General features: G+C 42.4%; 1 protein-coding gene across 1 annotated transcript in view; it reads right to left on the minus strand.

The window, feature by feature from the left end:
- The window catches only part of frem2a (FRAS1 related extracellular matrix 2a), a 79,993-nt gene extending 57,880 nt beyond the window's left edge, over window positions 1-22,113 (minus strand). The window contains exons 1-2 of the mRNA XM_084942496.1: window positions 16,889-22,113; window positions 14,112-14,201 (exon numbers count right to left, since the gene is read on the minus strand). Coding sequence (XP_084798622.1) covers window positions 14,112-14,201; window positions 16,889-21,878 — 5,080 coding nt within the window. The 5' untranslated portion in view covers window positions 21,879-22,113. The remainder of the gene's footprint in view (window positions 1-14,111; window positions 14,202-16,888) is intronic.
- Between the last annotated feature and the right edge of the window lie 1,280 nt (window positions 22,114-23,393).

Raw genomic sequence — 23,393 nt, forward strand, 5'->3', positions numbered from 1 at the left:
TGTCGTGGCACAGGGAAAATGATCCCGAACACAGCAGCAACTCGACAACAGAATGGCTGAAAAAGAAAAGGATAAAGATGTTGCAGTGACCCAGTCAAAGTCCAGACCTCAACATGATTGAAATGCAGTGGCAGGAGAGCCGTGTATACATAAATGCCTGCAAACCTCAACAAACTGAAGCAATGCTGTAAAGAAGAATGGGTCAAAATTACTCTGCAATGATGTGAGACACTGGTAAAGTCTCGAATCATCACTTCTTGTTTTTCAAGCTTTTGAATCATGGGTTATATTTACTTTTTCCAGACACTGCTTCTGCTTTTTGGCTTATTTTTTGTTAAATAAATAATGACACTGTATAATATTTTATGAATTGTTTACAACCTAGAAAGGAACAAATGATTTTTCATTCTGTCCTGATACATAGAACTTTAGATTTGAAAAATGGTGTAGTTTCTTTTTCACTTGATTGTATGTGTAAGTGACTGCAGTGTATGTACACATTCTGGGCTTTTTTTTTTATTTTTATTTTTTTTTATGAATGATGACATTTAAAAGCATTTATTCTCCTGCAGGATCTTTTAGTGCTCATCACAAAAAAGGAACTCCAGCATGCATATCAATCCAGCTTCAGCATACATCTCCCCATTCCTCCAATGTAATATTTAACAGAAGGATGAGTTTAATGTATCGCAGGACAGTTACTGGCACTCCTGAGAGCAAACTGTGCCTCAGCAGAGATGATAAACTAGCTACTGAAAGCTCTGGTTTCCTCTTCTCTTTTTTTCTTCTGCTCTCATTTCCTTCCATCATCTCGTCAGCCTCCTTCAAACAAAATTTTATTCTGTCAGTAAATCCTCATTTGTACTTCAGCCAATACAATGATTATGAATAATGTTTACTTTTAGATGTAAGGAAGTAAAATTGTATTTGTATAGCACCTTTCAAGATAAACATCACAAGATGCCTCACATTAAAAAGCTGGATTTATTTAATTTTTTTAATCTGAGCGAGTTAATAAATAATGAATAAGAGATCAGAAAAGCTCTCATTTTCACATTAAGATGAGACGCTTATTAATTTTAACAACAAATTAAAGCTTCATTAAGATGCATTAAAAGATAGAAAACGGTTTGGTGAGCTGGAATGGTAATTTTCTTCTAATTGTATTTTGTACAGTGTGAATCACACCCTTATATGACAGAGGAAGGACAGGGTGAAAATTGGAGAAACTGCGAACAAACAAAAGAGTGAAATGTGTTTAAAAAAGGCAACTAAGTCAATAAAAATGAATAAGATCCAGTGCTGATAACTGGAAGCAAAATAATGTATTCATATAAATGGAAATGTTTACATGGCAAGAAAAAAAAATGTTTACTCCAGAGATTCGAGGATGTTTAGCCGCGTTTCAGTGTTTGAATTACATGTCAAGCATCAGCTGTCAGCATGGACAAACACAGAATCAAAGACGATGAATATGCTGAAAACCCCCTACACATCTCTCAAAATCGAATGCTCTCGTTTCAAGGTTCTAATGAGATGCAGATCATCACAAGCAATGCTGCGCAATGTGCCGTAATCCTACAACAGAAAGAGCCGTCAGCACGTTGACATGCACACAGCAGGCGGGGACAGACGGCGGCAAAAAACAGCGAGGGTTAGACAGTAAAACCGAATCCTGATGCCTAGGACAGCCTCGACACTCATCACGATAAACCGCAACACATTTTTAAAATTTCACTCGACGAGACAGGGAGGTAAGCTCGTGCCTCGAGAGGAAAGAAGGACAATGATGGGGAGACAGTCAAAAATAACACTACAGAACAAAATATATAATGAACACAGATGCCGAGCTGTGTAAAAGAATTGAAAATGAATGAAACACATTGAGCACAGATCTAATAGTGACAGTGTGAGAAGAGGAGATGAAGAGGATAAAGATAGGAGAGCCGGGCCCTGGGAGAAGAGTGACAGTAAATTCTTGAATGCAGACAGATGAAGAGAATCCTCTACTAAAGCCAGGGGATGCTTTAGTGTGTGTGTTAGTGTATGCATGTCTGTGGAGCGTGCTGATATATCACCTTGCCATTCTGCCCTGATCAGTACACATTGCTTTAACAACAACAGAAAAAAGGCAAACAACAGAGAAAAGGTCAAAGGATTAAGCTGGTCCTTTTGTGTCCATGGTGACAGCCGGTTCAACCCTCTAATTGTTTTCCAGGTGCCTTCAAGTCAATCTGAACTTTCAAAGCTCACAGAAGAGCAGGAAAATACAGTACAACAAATACTACATGAGTTTATTTTGCAAACAAATGCAAACGTTCCCTGTGCTCATAGATGACTACAGACTTCTGAGCCATTATGAGTCATTATTCCACCGGTAAAAGTTATTAAAGATGTTATTTAAAAATGGACTCTGTTCCTTTTCAATAACAATTTCTTTCATCCATTGGAAAGAAAATCTGTATGTACATAAATAATTTGCAATGCTTATCATTCAGTAGCGAAGAGGACAAACCAAGGAGGTCATTTCATCTTAAAAGTTGGCACTCCTTTTATGAAAAAAGGCCTTTTGAAGAGATTAGAAAAAAAAAAAAACCTCAAAGTGGGCCCACAGAGCCACAACCAATCATACATCACACACAAACAAAAACTGATGATAAAGAAATGTGACCTTGCAGTATATATATGGTGATAATTAGTCTTCTAACGCTAGGAAAGGAAAAGTTGCACACAAAGTATTTTGCCATGAATAAGACGAATGCTCCTTCTCAATCCTTCTCAAGTGTCTCATCCTTCTCAAGTGTCTCATCCTTCTCAAGTGTCTCAGATTATTCAATTAACTGGTCGAAATCAACAGTTCTTCCGATTAATTGCTCCTTCCATAATTCTTCTCCTTCCCCACTGCAATGTGGAAATATAAAATATTTAGGTATCAATGTCTCTCCTAAACTTTCAGAATTAACTAAATTAAACCACATCCCACTTTTAAAGACAGTAGAAGGCGACCTGGCTAGATGGAAATCTTTACCCATATCACTCATGGGAAGGGTCGCCGCTATAAAAATGATGATCTTGCCAAAAATAAACTATTTATTTTCAATGATCCCAAATAAGCCATCACAAGATTGGTTCAGATCTCTAGACTCGTACGTTTCTAAATTCCTTTGGAAAGATAAACCCCCACGTATCAGCTTAAAAACACTACAAAGGACCAAGGATAAAGGAGGATTAGATCTGCCTAACTTTAATCACTATTTTTTAGCCAACAGGCTTCAGTTCATCTCTAGATGGTTTAAACACACCTTCTTAGATGAACCTTGGATAGATGTAGAACAGGCACTATGTAATAACCTAGAAATTTCAGACCTACCATTTATCAGCTCAAACATCAAACGACATGAATGCTTTAAAAGCATCAATATTAGCTCTTCTCTGACAGCATGGTGGGAGTTTCTAAAAATGACAGAGTCTTCATTAATCCCATGCAAACGTACACCTATCTGGAACAACCCGGACATATTACAAAACAATAATATGATAAACTTTTCAGATTGGAGTTGCAAAGGAATTAAATACTTGGAACATATATTGGAAGGAACAGACTTTATTTCGTTTGACAGACTAGTTATACAATATGGGATCAACAAGAAACGATTTTTGGAATATCAACAAATTAAATCCATAGTAAAAAAGAAATTTAATCCCAGTGAAGCTGAATTACAAACACCACCAAGTGTGGTACAATTTCTTAGTCTAAAACTCCCCAAATTATTGTCTAAAATATACAGAACACTTTCTAAAATAGATGAATCAATATCCCTTCCTATTGCAAAATGGGAAGCAGATTTATCAATCAACTTAGACCCAAACCTTTGGTCTCAGATATGCTTAAAAACCTTTCAATGGATCAGAAATCCCAGTTTGCAATTAATACAATACAAAATATTACACAGAGTGCACTATACTGGTCATAGGATGTTCAAGATGGGCTATACGCCTTCCAACAACTGCTCACACTGCACAGCAAATACACCGGACAATTACATCCACGCTCTTTGGTTCTGTCCACCAGTTCAGAAATTTTGGCATGAGATATGTGAAGACTTATCAAAGTGTCTGAAATGTAACATTCCAGCCTCCCCTTTAGTATGCTTGCTGGGCAACTTGGATGAGGTCACTGCAGAAATAAACACAGCCCACGTTGTTTTTACGGCCCTATGCATTGCCAAGAAAATGGTCCTCATTAACTGGAAAAATAAAAATAATCTTAATTCTAACCAATATAAAAACCATCTAATAGATCACATTAGTCTTGATACAACCTCTGCCATCACATTTGATCAATCCCTTTGGGCTCCTTTGATCGGCTTCATCACCTAGTGGGGGTGGGGGTTCATGGTTTGGTCCTGCCTTCGCTATTGTGGTTGATGTGGGGGTAGGGACGGCCTTAGGGCGTCTGGGGAGTCCCTAGGGACGTTTCCCTGGAGGGCCTAACCTGGGGGCTGTGGCCATGACCTGGTTAGAAGCTCTGGGGCTCTTGGATGGTGTTTTCCTTGTGGCTGCGTACAGCGGAGATGGGGGAGGGTCTGTGCTGGCGGACGTTGGTTACTGGCCTGGTAGCCTGGCTGCCCCTGGGAGGGTCCGGGACGGGCGTGGAGGCTTGGGGGTCTGGGGGTGCTCCGTCCCCCGGTCTGGGGTGCTGGCCGGGCCTTGGGGGCTTGGGTCCTGGCTGTTGTGTCGCCGGAGCAGTGGGCGGGTGGGTGCAGGGGGGCTCAGCCCCAGTGCAGGGGACCTCTGGTGCATCGGCCCAACTAGGGGGCTCTCTAACTGGTGGGGAGGTTGTTACATCTTTGCAGGTGGTCTCCTCACTACAGGAGCTCACTCTGCAGGTGGGGGGAGAGATATAGGAGAGGGGGAGAATAAACTCAACCTGGGTGTCTATTGTCTTGTGTAGTTTGGGAGATGATTGGATGATGGGGTGGGTGCAGTTTTCTCTGGGGTGGAGTCGGGTGGGCTGCCCCGGACTCTGTGGGGCTGGGCAGTGCTGCTCCTCCGCCCCCCGGTCCGGATGGGCCTGGGCCTCCTTGCCCTGGTGGGTTCCAGAGCGGGGGGGTGCCTACTGGGGTCAGCGGGGGAGCTGGCCCCAGGGAGGGGCCGCTTGCCCCTCCCTTTCTTCCCTCCCCATCCTCAGCTGCCTCCCTATTCCCGCTCTACCACACCCACCCACACACGCAGGGCTTGGGGTGCAGGTATGTCACCAGGGTGCAGGGGAGGCACTCCCCCTCTGTCCCCTTCTGGCCGCCTGTGCCTCAATTTTATTCTGCAACCTAGACATCCACATTACTCACACTCTCACATAACACATACATATAGGGCCTTGGGGGTGGGCACGTTTTACAGCATCCAGAGGATGGTCGTTGTACTCCAACCCACCTCTGGCGCTGGTGCCCTACCCTCAATTTTAAATGCATTTAGACACTGAGGGTTTTCGGGAGGAGCCGTGCTGCTCTCTGAGAGGAAGCTAGTACCATGCTCTCCTGAGTTTTAAATGCACTTTAGAACAGCACACAACAACATTACATATGAGCGGGCGTAGGGAGGTTTGAGGTCTTCACTCACCCCGGTTCTGTTAGCCGTCAGGGCTGGGGGGCTGGGAGGAGGTGCTGGCCGTCAGACTGGGGTCTGGGATGCGGGGCCTGCCTGCTACTGCAGATAAGGAGGTGGTCCGCTTGCCTCCACCCCAGAGAGAAGGGTTACATCTCCTGGGTCTAGGTGCGGCTTGCCCCTCTGGGGGCGGGGGTACCTGGACCTGGGATATAGAGTATGTTTGGGGAGTGCGACTGTCTGTGCAGTGTCTATTTGTGTCTGTCTACACGTTGGATGAGTGCCGAGTATTTGGTTGTGCATATGGGGGTGGGAATGCACGTCTGTGTCCGCGTGTGCCTGTTTGTCTGTGTCTATATGTCAGGTTGGGTCTTAGACTCAACCTCTCTGGGTACATCTCAGGCCCTCTAAAGTACGGAGGCCTATCTCCCCTCACCACACTCCCTGCCGGTGGCTGATGCCCTTAGACGTTGGTGTGTTGGTGGTCCTTGTCATCTGGGGCTGGGCGCTCATGCATGTACCGGCTCACTCCTGGTGGCCGATTGGCGGGGCCGGGCGCCTGTGGCCCGGCTGGGCTCCTTCCGGGGGGTGGGATGCCCTCAGGCCTCTGGCCTCTGGGCCTGAAGCTCGGTCCTCTCTGGCACAGCTGGCTGCCGGCGGAGCCCGCGGGCACGCCACTGCAACCCCCTCTGGCCTCTGCTCCGTAGCTGCGGGGTGACCTCTCGTTTGGGGCTCTACTCAGCTCTTCCCAGGAGGGTGGCACGGTTCCCCCCCCCTTTGGTGGTCCTCCTCGGGTCCTTGTACTCTGGGGCCTCTGGATATCTGGGGCCTGGATCTCCTCCATACCTGCTTCATACCCTGGTGGACGGGGCTATGGCTCCCCACACTCCCTAGCAGATCGTTACATGGAGAAACCTTTGGAATACAAGCATGCTGATCCACACAGGTATGCACACAGGTGTACACACGGGTGTTCACAGACGCGGACTACACCTTTCTTGGCTGCTGCCTCAAAGCACATTGTGCGCTGTCTATCTTGCGTGCTGCACAATATCGTTTATTATTTAGTATCTACTGTTATCTACTGCTAGCTAGTTTATTGTGATGGTGCTGTTTTTATTATGTTGCTCTTTGTTGTTTGCTTTCTCTTCTGTTTTTTTTTCTCCATACAGGTGATCCAGGCGTTTTGTTTGTTTGTTTGTTTGTTTTTTCCTTTCTTCCCCCCCTTCTCACCGTCTCTTCTCCCCTTTGGTTTTCTTTCTCTCCCTCTCTTTCTTTCATTCTTTCTCCCTGTCCTATCCCCCAGTCACGTCTGTCCCGTTTGTAGCAACCGAAAATAAAATAAATACATAATTATAATAAAGGTCAATCAAATGGACCAATATGGCAAGGCCATGATGATCCACTTGGTAAAATAAATCCGCTTGGCATCTTTCTTGGCCTTAAGACAACAATTCTGATGGCTAAAGATCCAAACGGGACACAAAAAAAAAAAAAAAAAAAAAAGAATAAGATGAATGCTTGAGGACTCAGAACTACATTTAATGCGGACTGTGGGCCGTGAAATGTGACTAAAATTGGACTATCAAAGCAGCAGGGTGCGCTTTAAGTGGATATATTGTAGCAACTTTAGCTAAAGCAGTCGTGTGTCTGAGCTCCTCATGTGCAGGTGGGGGTGTGGAGGGGTGAAAGGGGCCTATCGTAACATTCAGTCTCATTTACATTAGGGTGGAGAAACAAGTAGAGAAAAGCCAGGATCACGGGCAGTTTTTCTTCCTTAGTACCATTTGTTTTGAGGTTTTTTAACCTGAGATTTTGAGACATCCACTGGTGCTGCTGCTACCCGCTGCAGCTGAATCAAATTTTAGTTCTAGTGTTAAGAGATTTAAAAATTTAACAGTACCATCTTTTTAGGTACAACGTTTTAGCAACTGTGAATACTCTGAAGACCACAAAGACCTCAAATAACAACTATGCCAGCATAGTTTCAGTGTTATACCTTTAATAAAAACCATCAACTGCACTATTGCTCATGAAAAAATAATATTACATGCTGATATTTATTTTGTATGTTTGTTTTGGTGCACCCAAAACTCAATTTTATTCACCTACATTGTGTCGTACAAGGGGACCACATCTTACAGACGTATCTTTAATCACGCATGCTACTAGAGTGAAATCTAAGAAACGTAGTGCTTTCAGTTAGCTTTTAAAAGTAAAACAAATAGGAAACTAATAACATCCACATCAACAACTGCTATGATCATCACAGGATCTTTTTAAGCAAAGTCCCCCAAAATGTTTGATCTCTAGCTTCTGTAATATGTATTTCTGCCTTTGTTTTTTAAATAATATTTTATACCTCTATGATAAATTATTTAATTGATAATTGAAGCCATTGTTACCTTCTGTACTGTATTTCAGATTTGCATGACTAGTAATCTCTGTTGTTTTCTGCTGCTCCATTATTAACTTGCTGCAAAGAGAAGCCTGGGAAACAAGTTGTGTTCCAGCCCATTGCAGTTAAGTGCAGCCGTCCTAGCTTGTCTTAATCTGTGACAGAAGGTTCTTCCTGCCACTCTTCTCCTCTAGATGAGCCTGTAACGGGGCCACACAATTACCAGTGCTTGCCTTGGAGCTCTGCCCTGCTCAGATGCCCAAGGCTCTCATTACCCGCAATGTTGCCTGAGCTCTTAAATATCAAACACCTCTTTGTGCTGGAGGCCTGGACGCCCCTTTGCCTACGGCTACCCCTCTGTTCTCTGCTCTGCGTCATTGTCTGCATGAGCGTGTACATGTACCAGTACACGACTGGAAGAGTGTCTTAACATACCTTTATAACATAAGGAAAGATTTGCTTACACATGCATTTACATAATAAGAACATAATGCTAAAAATATTTTAAACTTGTTACCTTTAGGCTTTTAAATATATTTGTCCTTACTTCTTAAATTCTATATCTGGAATCAGTTTGCAATAACACCAACACTCCAGGGGAGGAAGGAAGACCAAGTGGCTCCACAAACTTATGGACCAATGATGATATGCAGTCATGTACTTCAAGTAGTGTTTCTTTTAAAAGCCTAAAGCCTTTTTAGTTAAACAAGAATGTAGCCAAGAGCAGAGACAAAGAAAAAAAAAGCTCTAAGAACAGGAGCATGGACAATCAATTAGTCAATGTTTTTGCTTTCATGTGCATAAAGAAACTGTTACTCTTTTACGCATTAGCACTTTCTTTAAAGTGCATTAGAACCAGAGTGTGAAAAAGACTGAAAAATGGGGCCTGAATGGAATTCCCAAAACCAATAGTTCATGTAGTTAGTCCAAAAATGTACGATGCAGGAATTCGTTCTTGAGTTGTTTTGCAGATTGTATGAACAGGACTGTTATAATTTACTCAACCAAAGAATATATGTTTGGCCAAATGTGATATATTTAAAAGAGACATTACATAGTACTGTGCAAATGACTTAAGCCATCCCTTATTTCTTTATACTTTGCTTCCAGCGCTTCCTGTAATTTTAGTCTCCTTTCTGAAGGTTTTTCTTTGGATATATGCTGCTTTCATTTTTAGTCCACTCCATGAGTGTTTTTCTTTTTGTTAACACTGATCTGTGAATCAATCAAGCACAAAAAAGGTACATAAGACAAGGGCTGAACCAATGTTGTGTCTACACATAACAGACAACTTTGCAAATAAACAATTTGAAAATGTGTCTTTAAGCACTTTGTTACTAGCAGCCTGTCACAAAAACACATAATTTGTTCCCATTTCCTTTTCTTGCAAAGATAACACCATTTGACAGGCATAAAATTGTATTTTTGCACCAACAAGGTGATTCCCAAAGAGCCATTAGGTGCAAATGGCATATCTCAGCATGGTGTAGGGTCTGTCCATAAAAGATTGAGAAAACTAAAAGCTGGACAAAAGAAGTGACAGATCAAAAATAAAAATAAAATCATCTATTGCAGATGAACAGTATGTGAAAGCCATGTCCTTAACAGGAAATAAAATGTGGCAAAACAGGATCTGAGAGATGCATCAGATCCTTTGATTGATTGATCTACTGTTCAGTGAAGGCTCTTCAGAAATGGTCTTAGTGAAAGGTTGGTTGTCAAGAAGTCATTCTTAAATGTTCATCAGTGTGTTTAGAAGAGGACAGAAGAGAGGTACAGCAGTGAGTGTCTGCATACGACACAGTGGAATCTCTGTCATGATCGAGGGTTGCATTTTAACCAGGGGTGTTTAGTCAAAATTGATATGTAGTGTGACAAAGTGTTTGCCCCCTTCCTGATTTCCCATTTTTATACATGTTTGTCACACTTCAATGTTTTGGATCATCAAACAAAATTAAAATTTAGAAAAAGATAACACAAGTAAACACAAAACGTCAATTAACTGTGGTGTGTCACATCTTTGAAAAGCTGAATTCAATTTCTCTAGACACACCTATGTCTGATTCCTGCCACACCTGTTCTTAACCAAGAAATCCCTTAAATGGGACCTGCCTGGCAAAGAGGAAAAGACCGAAAGACCCTCAAAAGCCAGACATCATGCCGCGATCCAAGGAAAAGGCTATAAAACCATTTCTAAAGCTTTGGGACTCCAGCGAACCACAGTGAGAGTCAGCTCAACCTTCAGGTTGAGGTCATGACTTGGGTTCTGCAGCAGGACAATGATCCAAAACAAATCCACCTCTGAATGTCCTAAGAAAAACAAAATTACTCTATAGCACAGCAATGGCTCATCTAAGAGGTCACAAAAGACCCATCCGCTTTGGTCACTTGCCTCAGTTAAGGTCAGTGTTCATGACTCCACCATAAGAAAAAGAGTGGGCAAAAACGGCCTGCATGGCAGAGTTCCAATGGTGACCAAAAGGAACATAAAAGCTCGCCTCAGTTTCTAGCAAAACTGAGGCGTGACCTCAAGGTGAAGCGCACGTGGATTCTGCATCAAGACAATAATCCAAAACACACCAGCAAGAATTGCCAAAGAAAGATGAAGACTTTGGAGTGGCCTAGTCAGGAGGATTGACCTGAATCCAGTTGAGATGCTGTGGCAGGACTTTAAAAAGGCAGTTCAGGCTCGAAAACGCTCCAGTGTGGCTGAAATACAACAATTCTGCAAAGATGAGTGAGTCAAAATTCCTCCACAGGGCTTTAAAAGTCTCATTGCCAGTGATCACAAACGCTTGATTTCAGTTAAGTTCTTATGTTAAGTTCTTATGTTCTTATGTTTCAGGTACATGGGCCAACCTGTTATTAGGTTTGGGGGGGGGGGGGGTTATTTATTCACACAGGGCCATGTAGGTTTGGATTTGTTTCCCCTTAATAATAAACACCTTCATTTAGAAACTGCATTTTGTGTTTACTTGTGTAATCTCTGTCTAATATTTAAATTTGTTTGATCTGAAACATTTAAGTGTGACAAACACACAAAAAATAGGAAATCAGGAAGGGGGCAAAAACTTTGTCACACCACTGTATTTATGATGACCATTTGAAATATGATTGGCAACAGCCTAATTTTTCAACATGTTTCCAGACATGCTTTCAATGCAGTAAAAGCCCTGGCAGTGTGTTGGGGTTTATAAGTAATGGCCTCCTCAGAGCTTGGCCCACCCAAAGAAGAGCTCTGAATGTCCTTCACGAAGCCTGCAGAGCTATTCCTGAAGACTAAAAGAAAGTAAAGAAAGCTGATCTAAGAGAGTTCAGGCTGTACTGAAGAATAAAGCTTGTCATATTAAATATTGACTTTAAAGTTCATTAGAGATGTGCTCTAGTTTTGTATTATATACTGTTTTTTCATGTACGGCATGTTTTCACATGCTCAAATTGCTGCACCTGGTTTCCAATTTTTCTAGTAAAATATGAAGAAATGAAGGAGGTTTAAGATTTTTGCACAGTACTGTATTAACTCAGTCCTCAATGATACATACTCATGTACATAATCTTGTAATTCACAGAGAAGCTGTGCTGGTAATCTTTAAAGACGCCACATGAGTGAGTAGTCTTTAATGTATTGTGTTGTATTGTCGTGCCTGATCATAGAGGAGGAAAATGAACAGATGGACTGAGCGGTGGTGTCAGCTGCACCTTGTTTCAAATGTGTTAATATAAAACAGATACACCTGTGTGTGTGTGTGTGTGTTTACTGTACATTAAAAGCAGGGCGTTGTGTTGATTTATTCTGGATGGATGAGTTCTGCTCCAGGAAAACGTTTTAACTTTTTATAAGCTCAGCGTAAAACTAGTGTTTTAAAAAATCTGTAGATTTGTCATAAAATGAAATGAAATGGCCACTGCAACAGAAACTACATCACTTACACAAAATTGGTGCTGTATTTGTAATACTGTACGTTAACCTCAATTATGTGTCTCGGTACAAGACAAGGTGATCAGTGCATTGCATTATTTAAAGAAGACAGATGTAAAGAAACAAAGCCAACAATGACTAAACTTGTAGTCCAGTTATCTGACTGTTTTAAAACAGCTTAAACCACACTATGATCACATTGTGAAGACAGCTGCTGAAGAAAGTTTGCATTATATTTTATGATAGGACTCCACCATCCCATGTTCTTATTTATTTATTAACATACTGCTTTGCTTTACAGACCCCTTTATTTTGGTTGTAGTGATACGTAACTTTGAACTTTAGGGCTCACCAGAGCAGCTCCTCTGCTTCCATCTCACCCTATCATAAGAATCCTCCTTTGACGCACAACCTTCTGCATATCCTGCTTCTCTACATCCTTCTCTGTGATTTTTCTCTTTTCCTCCTGCCGGGTAGCTCCATCTTTAGCATCCTTTGTCCAGTATGCCCACTATCCCTCCTTTCCATATGTCCAAACAATCCCAGCTTTACCTCTCTAACTTTGTCTCCAAAGCAGCCAACCTGAGCTATCCACTCATTTCTGATCCTGTCACCCCCAATGAAAACCTCAGCATCTTAAACTCACCCATCTCTAGCTGAGCCTCCTGTTTTTTTGTCACCACCACCGTTTCCAAACCATACATCATAGCAGGTCTTGCTACCATCTTGTAAACCTTCCCTTTCACTCTTGCTGCTATCTTTCTGTAACAAATCAGCCCTGACACTCGTTTCCACTCACTCCACCCCTCCTGCACTCTCTTCTTCACCCCTCTTGTGCATTGTCTGTTGCTTTGTCTGGCTTACCCAAGATATTTAAACTCTTCCACGTGCATTACCTGTACTCCTTGCAGCTGTACTGTTAAACCTCTCTCTCTTTAATTCACACACATGTATATTGTATTTGAAGACATAAAAAAAGAAGAAGAAAATGCTTCAAACAAGACGGAGACTGCAAATCTTTTGCATAAATTTTGGTATTTTCAATATATCCCACTTAGAGGGATTGTTTGAAATGATTCTACTCGTGTATGTTTCTGCAGCAGTTTTTTCATGCAGAGCACATTTTCAAATATTTTTTCCTGTGCAAATTTTTATTCAATAATGCGCATATATACTCAGTATTATGAGGTTTCTTCTTAGATTTAGTCTTAAATAAATTCAACTGCATCTTAAGCTCTTCCTCCCTCACTGAGATTTTTGGCATCTGCTGATTACTTAATTAGCAGCTGCCTTTATAAAAGGATGCTAAATTAATGCACATTGGAGAGATGCATATAGCATAAGATATGGTGACTTGTACGTGTTAATGCCATGTGCAAATTGGGCCCCAATTGGCAGTTATTATGCATGTAATGTTGGTTTGAACCAAAATAGAAAGGAGGTAATATTTGCCAATGTCGTCACATGTAAAATAAAAGCAAGCGGTTATTTCTTCAAACTAAAATGTTCATTGTTTTATAAAAACTGTACATAAACGGAGACTCTGCATAAAACCACCTTATGTCAGTGTTTATTTTAAATACATGTTGTTAATCTTCTGTTCTGCCAAAAAACTCATGAGAAATTTTCTTGCATTCAAGATAAAATATGCACTAATACTGCTTGGCATGTCCTGTCATATTTACAAATTACACAGTCAGTCTCATTAACTCGATGAACTGTAAAAATGATCTTCACACCACAAAGAGTTTTCTATCTTCAGTGACCCTGGACATCTAATCAGTTCCCTGGTAAGTTAATACAATGCAGCAGTACACAGTTACAGGCTGAACACCTCTGCTGGCCTATGCAGATTTGTCAGAGTTGATATTCTACGAGGCCGCTCTGAATGGCAGATCATTTTATGGGCAAATCCTGAATCAAATGCAATCAGAGCAAAAATAAACTTCACTGATCTGTTTATAAAATCTGCTGGGAACAATTTGCAAAATTACATAACTGATCTCAGTCTGGGTTAGAATAAAAATGCTTGACAGGTGACTTGTAGATCTCAATTCTGAAATACTGAATGGTTAAGTAGTGACTTTTTTTTTTTTTTTTTTGCCGGACAGCTATTGTAGAAACTCAGAGCAAAGAGGAGTAATACTGACAGACGAATAAATGCAAATCTAAAAGAAGGTGAAATCTTACCATTATCCTCAACAGAGAAATGGAAGACATCAGACGTAGCGTTTTCTCCACTCCTCAACACATAGCAGACGCTCAGGCCATCGATATCGGCTGCAACAGAAAAGTAACTTTAGTTTTTTTTTTTTTAAATATATTTTCTTTTGATGAATCTTTCTTTCGTGAAACTTTGAAGTGTCAAATCAGGTGTGAAAATTTGATCTGGAAATAAAAGCCCAGTGAACTGAAAGTTTGTGCAAACAGAATAAAACTCAGTCACCTGAAATCCAACAAAGGGCAAAAAACAAAAATCAAGATGATAAGCAAACAGAATTTTTTTTTTTTTTAATATAAGTAATTATAGAATGCAAATGAGTGCCACTGTAGCCTGCTTTCCATTTTAAAGTCAAGTCTTGCGCTGTGAAGTGAATGTGAGACGATGCACGATAAACAATATCAGTTTGCTCCAACTTAAAGCAAGGTGATGGCCAAAAGTACTAATTTCATCGTGCAGAGATCTGTCCTTGTCAAGATTTTTTTTAAAATACATATTTAGTAAATAAAATTTGCATTTTAAGAGTGTAAAAAAAGGCCCTTCATGTTGTGTTTCATGCTGACTACAGAAATAGCCTCAAACACACTTTGAAGTTGCATTATGGCTTGTTCAAACACTCTCTCTGTCAAATAATTGCTCAAAGATGGAAGCTGTCCCGCTCCAGTACTATATCAGCTACAGTAACAGCAGGTCTCTAGTATCACACTGATTCAGTTCCTTATCAGTTCTCAGCATGAACAATTTTCCACCAGAGAAAGCATTCTGAAAGTCATGCATCCGTAATCCAGGACGATAAGGCCGCTACCTCAAATCCAAAAGAGCTCAAGCTAAAGCAACAGAATACATTTAAACCCAGAAACGGCCAACTCGGTGTTTCATCAGCGCTGAAAACCAGGTGACAGTGGATCTTTTTTAATGACAGACAAGGCAAGAATGTTAAAACCAGGAGTTTCGGCAGACACACCTGTTTTTCCAACTTTTCTGAATTACAGGGCTCTGCCTACATTTCTTTTTCCCACCAGTCTCTGCAAACACCCATTACAGTACAAAAAAATCATCAAGACTGTGAAAGGGCTTTGCCCCTTCAAACCACCTCCTTTAATAATAGATGTCAGAGGAAGGAGGTTCATAAAAGTATAAACCCCTGACTCCTGCCTGGGATGAAGCTTAAGTCTGCTTCTCTTGTGCCGAACATGAAAGGTGACAAAAAAATATACCTTTCATGTGATGCAAAGACTTTGTTCGCTTCCAGATTGCTGCTCATGTTTTTCAGATTATTGAGTGTCGAATCTAATCGAACCGGAGGTGCAGCCTGAGAAGGATCCTCTCTGTGGCACATACTTGAACCTGAGGGCCTTACAAATACAAAGTCAACACTGTGAACTAGGGGCACATTGTTCATTAAATATTTAAAAAGAAAGCCTCACGGGATGTGCCCTGGAAATAGGATGAGTAAATAAAGAGCGAGGGATTGTCTCTTTCACCTGACTGATTCTTCTGACGAGCCTGTTTGCTCTCTCTCTCTCTCACTCAATGTCTCACGCCCCTTCCCTCATTCGTTATTTCTCTCATGTCACCCACACATCCCCCACCCCTCCTCTTCTCTTGCCTCTTTTGCACTCTCTTCCACTTTACTTGCTCTCTCTTGCCCCTCTACTGCCCTTTGTTTCTCATTCCCACTGCATTCTTGTCTCATCTATGCCCTTTTTTTCCAACGACTGCAATCCTCACAGTGGTTGTCAGAAGTGTCCATCTCCTGCAGACTCAAGTGCTGCTTTTTTTTGGCACTGTGTTCTCACACCACATATGAGCTTAAGCCAAGCTGTGTCATAAGCAGGTGGATTTCCTTACTTGTTGCTCTAATTGCCTCAGCGTGATATGAAATACAGCATTGATTGCATCGCTTTGAACCTCAATCAATGGCATTGTTGTCTTGAATCCCCGCCTGTAATATCAGTCACCGAATGTGCACAAATGCAAAAGAAATGTGTTCAAACATTTAAAGCGGCACAGTGTGCTCTGCGTGTTGGTGTAAAAATGCATTTTGGTGAGAGCTCTCTGCGTTTCAACAAATTCTTTCAAATTGACTTGACCCTGGTCAAACTATCAGAATGTGCTGCAACTCAAATGCCATCCTGTCACTCGAAGCTCCGCGCTGACCTTTTCACACGATCCCCCTACTTCTGTCCTGCTTCATTTAACAGACCACTGTAGAGAACATCAGATGTGAACATTTCCCCAGAGATGCAGAAATAATAAATTATTCATCCCTAACTGTCTACAAGACATTTGTGCGAAACATCAGCCTCTAACTTTGCTCTGCTAATTATGATTTGATGAGCAAGGCACATCTAAATCAGGCGCACAAATTAACTATTGAAATTCCCAAGCCTGTACTTGTCACACGTTTGAATAATTATTACTCCATAAATTAAAGTCTTTGGTGGGCTGGAAAAATTAATCAAAACTTACACATTTGCAAGGAATTTTGATGTCTAACACTGTGCTTCTCAGGACGATCTTGTATTTAAACATATATAATTACATTTTCAAGGACAGGCATGCAGAGGTAATTTTGCTTGCTAAAAATAATAACTGATAGACTTATCATAGAGTGGAATGAGCATTCTGGTTATTAGATCTGACTGATTACTAAACAAAATCAGTGCTGTTTGATTATTTCCTTCACATTCAATATTCATGCTGACACATTATAGAGCTGGTAGGAGTTTTGTTCAAAGCTTACCTTGACTGAAGGTGTTGATGGAGTTGTTGCCGTGCCTGAGATGAATGATGTAACCATGTTTTGGCAGGGTGGTGATGTGGAACAGCAGCGAGGCCGGACTGCTGTCTCTGTCCTCTGCCTTCAGCGCCTTGGAGCTGATGGGGAACCCCAGGTGACCCGTGGCCAAAATCTTCAAAGTGGGCGCGCCTTTGTTTACAACAATTTGGGGGATGCCATTGTTGACTCCCACGATAGTAATCTTGAGAGTTTGAGGGCGCCTAGTCTCAAAAACAGTGTCGGGGAAAACATAAAAATCAGTGTGTGTGCCATCGGTGACAGTAAAGGAGAGCGAGTCCTCTGATGATTCAGTCCCGTCGTGCTTGTAGCTGATGAGGTTTTCATTGAGGTCTTGTTTTGTGAAGCTGCTGATAGGTGTGGACTCGTTGTAGAGCAATTTGCCATGAACAGGAAGCTGGATGATCGTAAATTTGATCAGCTTTTCGGCTGTGTCCTGGTCTTCAGCCGTGAGCTCAAAAGGTGTTATCAGCTTAAGCTGCCCTTCTGTGACAACTAGATCATTTACAGTCACAACAGGTTTTTTGTTATCGACGTCCACAATCGAGATTCTGAATGTTCTGAAAACGGGATTGTAGCCATCAGTGACTTCAAACTCAAAACTGTCCATTTTCACCTCATCGTCTGAGGTATGGATGTAGTAAATCTTACTGCCAGCCAGTTGGAGCTGGGTAAAAGACACAATAGGAATCCCAGGAGTATCTGTGCACTCTAAGTGGCCTCTAACAGGGGCCCTTGTGACAGTGAAAACCAAGTTCTCATCAGGACTGTTGAGGTCAGTGGTACTTAGGAGATCAGTGGTCAGAGTCACCCTGCCACCTTCTCTCAGAGAAACACCTTTACTGACCACATCAGGGAAGACCATGTCAATGCTGTCCACTGTGATGTAGAAATAACGATCAATTAGTGGGTTTAACCCGTCAGTGACATCAAATTTGACCATGTCTCGAACGCCCTCCTGTCCACTGTGCGTGTAAACTACGAGCCCTGCATCAATTTCAACTTGTGTGAAATTCATGCCCAGCGTGATGTTTTCCAGAGACCCCGATGGGGTTTTTCTCTGCAGCAGACCCTGCCCAGGCCCAAACCGGATAATATATGTAAGTGTACTGTCATCTGAATCTAAATCTGTCGCTTTGAGCACTTTGTTGCTGATTTCTTTGGTCTCCCCAATTTCCACCTCTAGACCATTATTAATGAGCATTCTGGGGGTTTCATCATCAACAGCGATGATCATAACCGTGGCTGTTTTTTTAACCAAGTACTTCCCATCAGTCAGAATGACATCAAAGCTGTCCTTGATTGTCTCTGAGTCATCGTGCTCATAAATAATACTTGACGCCTCTCTAATCTGCTCTAAAGTGAAATTAGTCACCAAAATGGAGCCTGTGGCTAACTGGTTTAAAATTGCACCATGTTTGGGAGGTTTGGAAATCATAAACACCAGCTCCTCAGATGGGATATCGGCATCAGCTCCATTCAGAATTTGTGAGTCGATGGCGATGTTCATCCCCTCCATCAAAACTATCTCTCTCAAGTAAATCTCAGGTTTTTCATCATTCGCTGGGATGATAACAATTGGGAAGAAATGGTTCTCTGAGAAATTTATACCATCAGAGCACCTAAATATGAATCTATCATCTACAGGCTCAACCCCCATGTGAATGCTCTGCACATAGTAGATATTTCCCTCCCTGATGTCTCTGATGGTAAAAGCACTGATAGCTGTTCCTGACCTGGACTTCTCTGAGCCTGGAGCGGGGGATATATTCTCCACATAGCCGGCAGTGGGCTGCACAATGATAGTGCAAAGGATATCATCAGTTGGAGTGTCGTTATCATCAGCGTTCAAGTGCTGAGGGCCAATGGCATATTTTTCTCCTTCAATGACACTGAACTGAATACCAACTCTGACCTCAGGGGCCTGACTGTCAACAGGAAGGATGGTGACCTGAACATGGACTCCGGTGACCTTATTGCCACCTACTGCCCAATCATCAGACATGTCACTAAGAGTCAAATTGAAGCCATCCTGCTGAGAGGTGAGACCTATCTCACCACCAGTGTGTGCATAGACAACTACACCGTTAATTATGTCAGCCTGAGTAAACTTTGTAGTAGGGACTCCTTTAACTAATATTTCACCCATAAGGGGAGGATCTTCCACAATAAAAGTCAGCCGAAGATCATCTGTGTCATCATCACGACCTTGAATCACATTAGTTGTTATTTCTGTGGCTCCATTTTCCAGCACCTCCATATGAGACCCGATTGTTCCCGCAGGCAAGCTGATGGTTGGAGATTCATCATCGACAGGCTTTACATTAACTTTGACCGTCACGGTCACAATATGAATTCCATCACTGACATCCAGCTGAAATTCATCGTTTACTGTCTCTTCTCCACTTTGAATATACAATAACTTTCCCTCTGAGATATCCTCAAGTCTAAAAACTCCTTTTTTTTCCAGGTCAGTGAATGCAACCTGGATCTGACCATGCTTAGGAGGCTGACTCAGAGTAAAGGTTATTTGCTCCCTCTCAGTGTCGGGGTCTGTAGCATCTAGTTCAGCGATTGTGATGATATGTATGCCCCGTTCAAGCACAGTAAAGCCGGTGTTTGTGATCTGAGGAGGTTTGTTGTTAACAGGCTGGAGATAGATGGTGAAAGCCCCTTCTACACTGTTACCAGCTGTGTCTTCAACAGTATAACGAAACTGCACAACGTGGGCTGTGATTCCAAGCTCAACATCTGGGGGCTCGTAGGAGACCTTATGGTGGTTAAGTTGAGCTTGTGTGAACTCTGTTACTTCAGTGCCGGAGTGGTCTGTCAGAACCAAAGAACCGAACACAACAGGGTTATTTTCATCTGTATCTGTGGGGGGCTGGATGACTGTATACTTGAGGTCACGGTCCTCAGAGTCCAAATCAGTATAGTGCAGAACTTCTTTGCTAAAGTGAGTAGGTTTGTACTCCTGAACAATCATTTGCAGGGTGGTGCCAGGGAACAGCTCAGGGGGTACGTCATCGACAGGTAAAACTCGGATTATAAACACACTCTCTTCTGACAAATTAGGGGGGTCGTTGTCATCCTGGACTGTGAATGCAAACTGATCCGTGATTGCATCTGTGTTGTGAGGGCCTGTGTGCTTGTAAAACAACCTCCCATCAGTGATATCTTTCTGAAGCCACTCTGTCACCTCTTTCTCATATACTTCATCCTCAGCATTAAATTTCCAAGAGGAAGGGTCCTCAGGGGCATCTGACTGCCTAAGGAGCAGCGTGCCAATAGAAGAAAAAGGGGGCACAATGATGAATTTAATAGTTGAGTCCTCAGAATCAATATCAGCAGCGCTGAGCACGAGGGGAGATATGAGCATCATTTGATTTTTGAACAGCACCAAACCGGTGTTGGCATTTATAATCGGTGGCTCGTCATCAGTGGGAACAATTGTAATGGGAAAGAGAAATTCAACTTCATTTTGCCCATCTGTCATTTTGAAGACAATGTTGTCGCTGTATGTGTCAGTCCCGTCGTGCTGGTACACAACAACTCCTGTTGCAAGGTCTGCGGGTGAGAAGAATTTCCTGTGAGAGCCCAGCACTGTGAGGTCCCCGTGGCGCAGCCCATCCACCACTGTGACTCTGACAGAGTCGAGATTGTCCTCATCACTGATCTCCAAGTTGTGAGCGCTGAAGAGAGGCCGAGACTGCCCCTCATACAGCAGCTGACCCGTGTTGCGTGTCACGACAGGGGCCAGAGTGTTCATGGGCTTCACAACAATCATAAAAGCAAATGGGTCCGAGATGGCCCCGTCTGTGTCCACCACCTCAAATTCAAGCTGGAAAATCCTCTCAGTGTCTGAATCCAGGGAGGGGGGCTTATAAGCTATTTTAATATCGCGCAAGTCTCTCTGGTAGAAGGAGGTGATGGGGAGGTTTCTGTCATCAGTGCTGACTATATAGCCTTCCTCATAAGATAAGGGGGAAGTAATATTGAAAATAAGCTTGTCTGGGTCTGACTCCGCATCTTCAGCGGCAAGCATATCAGGGGTGAGGGCGGTCATGACAAACTGGCTGACCTCCATCATCATCATGGACACAAAGCTGGGTTTGGGGGGAGTGTTCTCCTCTCCCCCTTTGATGCGAATCATAAGATGAAAATACTCTTGTTTCACTAGGTTGCCTTCCTTATCCTGCAGCTCCACAACCATGGGGACATAATCCCTGTTGGGGGATTTGCGCTGAAAAGTGTGCTCATAGCGGATATCAGCTCGCGTGAATTCATCACAGTCCATCATTGCAGAAAGTTTACCGCCATGGATGAGTTTCCCGTACCTAGGCAGCGAGTTGCTGCTGCTGCTGCTGCTGCTGGACTGGGATGTCACCTCGCATTTGTGAGATTCTCTGTCATAAGTGAACTCTAAAATCCTCTTATCAATAGGGTTACTGATCCCTTTGAGGTTATCAACAGTCAGAGGCATGTTTTTGGTGATTAACTCGAGCTGCGTGAACATTACTTCAACCTCCATCATAAACGGAATAATGACCGTTTCGGTTTGCGCGTCATACCTGAGCTGCATCCTCACTCTGTCTTTAGCCGGACTTCTCGATCCATGGTGGGAGTAAGTCACATCATTTGGACCAAAATCGCAGGGAAACTTTTTGGGAGACAGATGACCCGGTCTCTGCGAGAGCGGATCATTATCGAGCACGTTGATGCTGCACCGGTCGCCGGGCTGTGTCTGAATGACCAAATCATTGATTGGATCGATAAAAACCGACCTCCCGAAAGGCACGCGTATTCCGTTGTTGGCCACCAAGATAGCGTCCTCAGACAGTTCTGATCTCAGTGCATAAAATAATCCAGAGCTGTCGGACTGCGCGAAGACAATACCTGTCATGGAAAAACACAGGAGAAGTCCACAGGACAACATGTTCACCAGTTATGTGAGCTCTGCCAAGGTGCTGCTGTAACAAAGAAAATGTTTTTCCAAAATGTCTGTTTTACTTAACAAAATAAAAAAATCCCAAAACAATAGGGAGTCAGCGGGGTGCCCACGCAGTGACTCCCGTGCATCTATCCGTGCGGACCCTCGACATACTCCGCGAGAATAGCGCTCAGGAGTTTTAATTTCAGCCGCTTGAGAGCCCAGCGTAAAGCGCCACCGCCCATCTCTGCACATATTGGAGGATTTTGAAGGCTTGTTAGCTCAGCCCTATCGCTAATGGGCAGTACGGCTGACAGTCACGGAGAGGTGGAGACTGGAAGATAAACTGAAGTAGACGGATTGATTATAGCTTAATTACCAAGCGTGTCCTCTTGGTAGAACTACTCACCCCCTCCCCCCGAACGATCATAATGGAAAGACGAGTTTAAATAAAATCCTCTTTTTAAGCACTCTGCCTAACATAGATAATATTATCATGTAATCTTTGGACATGCAGACACTGATGAAATTAAGAGAAACGGCAAGTTTATAATTGTTTATTTTCCACGGTGTGCCAGAAAAGGTCATTTCAACTCCACCAACGTTGTCATTCTTCTGGTTTTTAACTTGAGAAAGCTGTAAAAGTACGCATCATACGAGCATGTAAAATTATAGTCCTTAAACTAGTTATCTTACTAAGTGAACATTTGCTGGGACATATGCAGGCTACAGATAATTTATGTGTTCCTATACGGCAACCTATTTTTCTTTTATAAGAAATTACAGACAACCCCTTAATTCCATTGATCACTGTTGTATGCCATCTGCCCCCAATATTAATAATACATTTTAAGATTTGAGCTGTATCCCCTACTTAATGGGATATCTCCATTAGTCATTTGGCAGCTGGGCGTATTAATCCCCTGTTGTGTTTCCCCTCACTTGCTCTGCAGTAACTCCTCGCTTTCTGCACAAAGTTAAAGTACGAAGAAGGTGAGGACGAATTATTTTGCCCAGTTCTTATTCATGTATGCGTTCATCCATTTATTTATTTAGCTTTATATTTTGAAGCGAATACGCAGCTCAGTGTGGACCTCAGAAAGACGATGACCTTCCCTTAAGCAAGAAAAAGCAACAATAAAAACCCACCCACTGCCCATTAATTAGAACGAATGACCCTGTCCTTGTCAGTCCAGAATAGACTAGTAATCGTAATACGATAAACAAAATTCCAACTATAAGCAGGAGCGCGGGGACGTGAAATACGCATTCAGCTGCCGTGGCATGGAGCAAGAAATATTGCAATTGTTGCTTAGAACGGGAGGAAATCTAGTGCTAGACCTTGGCGAACCTGTGAGGGGGGGTTGTTTGAAAATCTGTCAAGGCTAATTCATGAGAGAATACACCCACTTCCCCCCGTTGCTTAGCAAACTGTTTTTATGTGATTAGATTTCTAAGATTTTAACATTTATGCATTTATTTTATTGATTTTCTTTTTTTGGAACGATATTTGACGTCGCA

The sequence above is a fragment of the Perissodus microlepis genome, chromosome 10, assembly GCF_051167445.1.
Source record: "Perissodus microlepis isolate ML-2025 ecotype Zambia chromosome 10, ASM5116744v1, whole genome shotgun sequence".
NCBI classification, from domain to species: Eukaryota; Metazoa; Chordata; class Actinopteri; order Cichliformes; family Cichlidae; genus Perissodus; species Perissodus microlepis.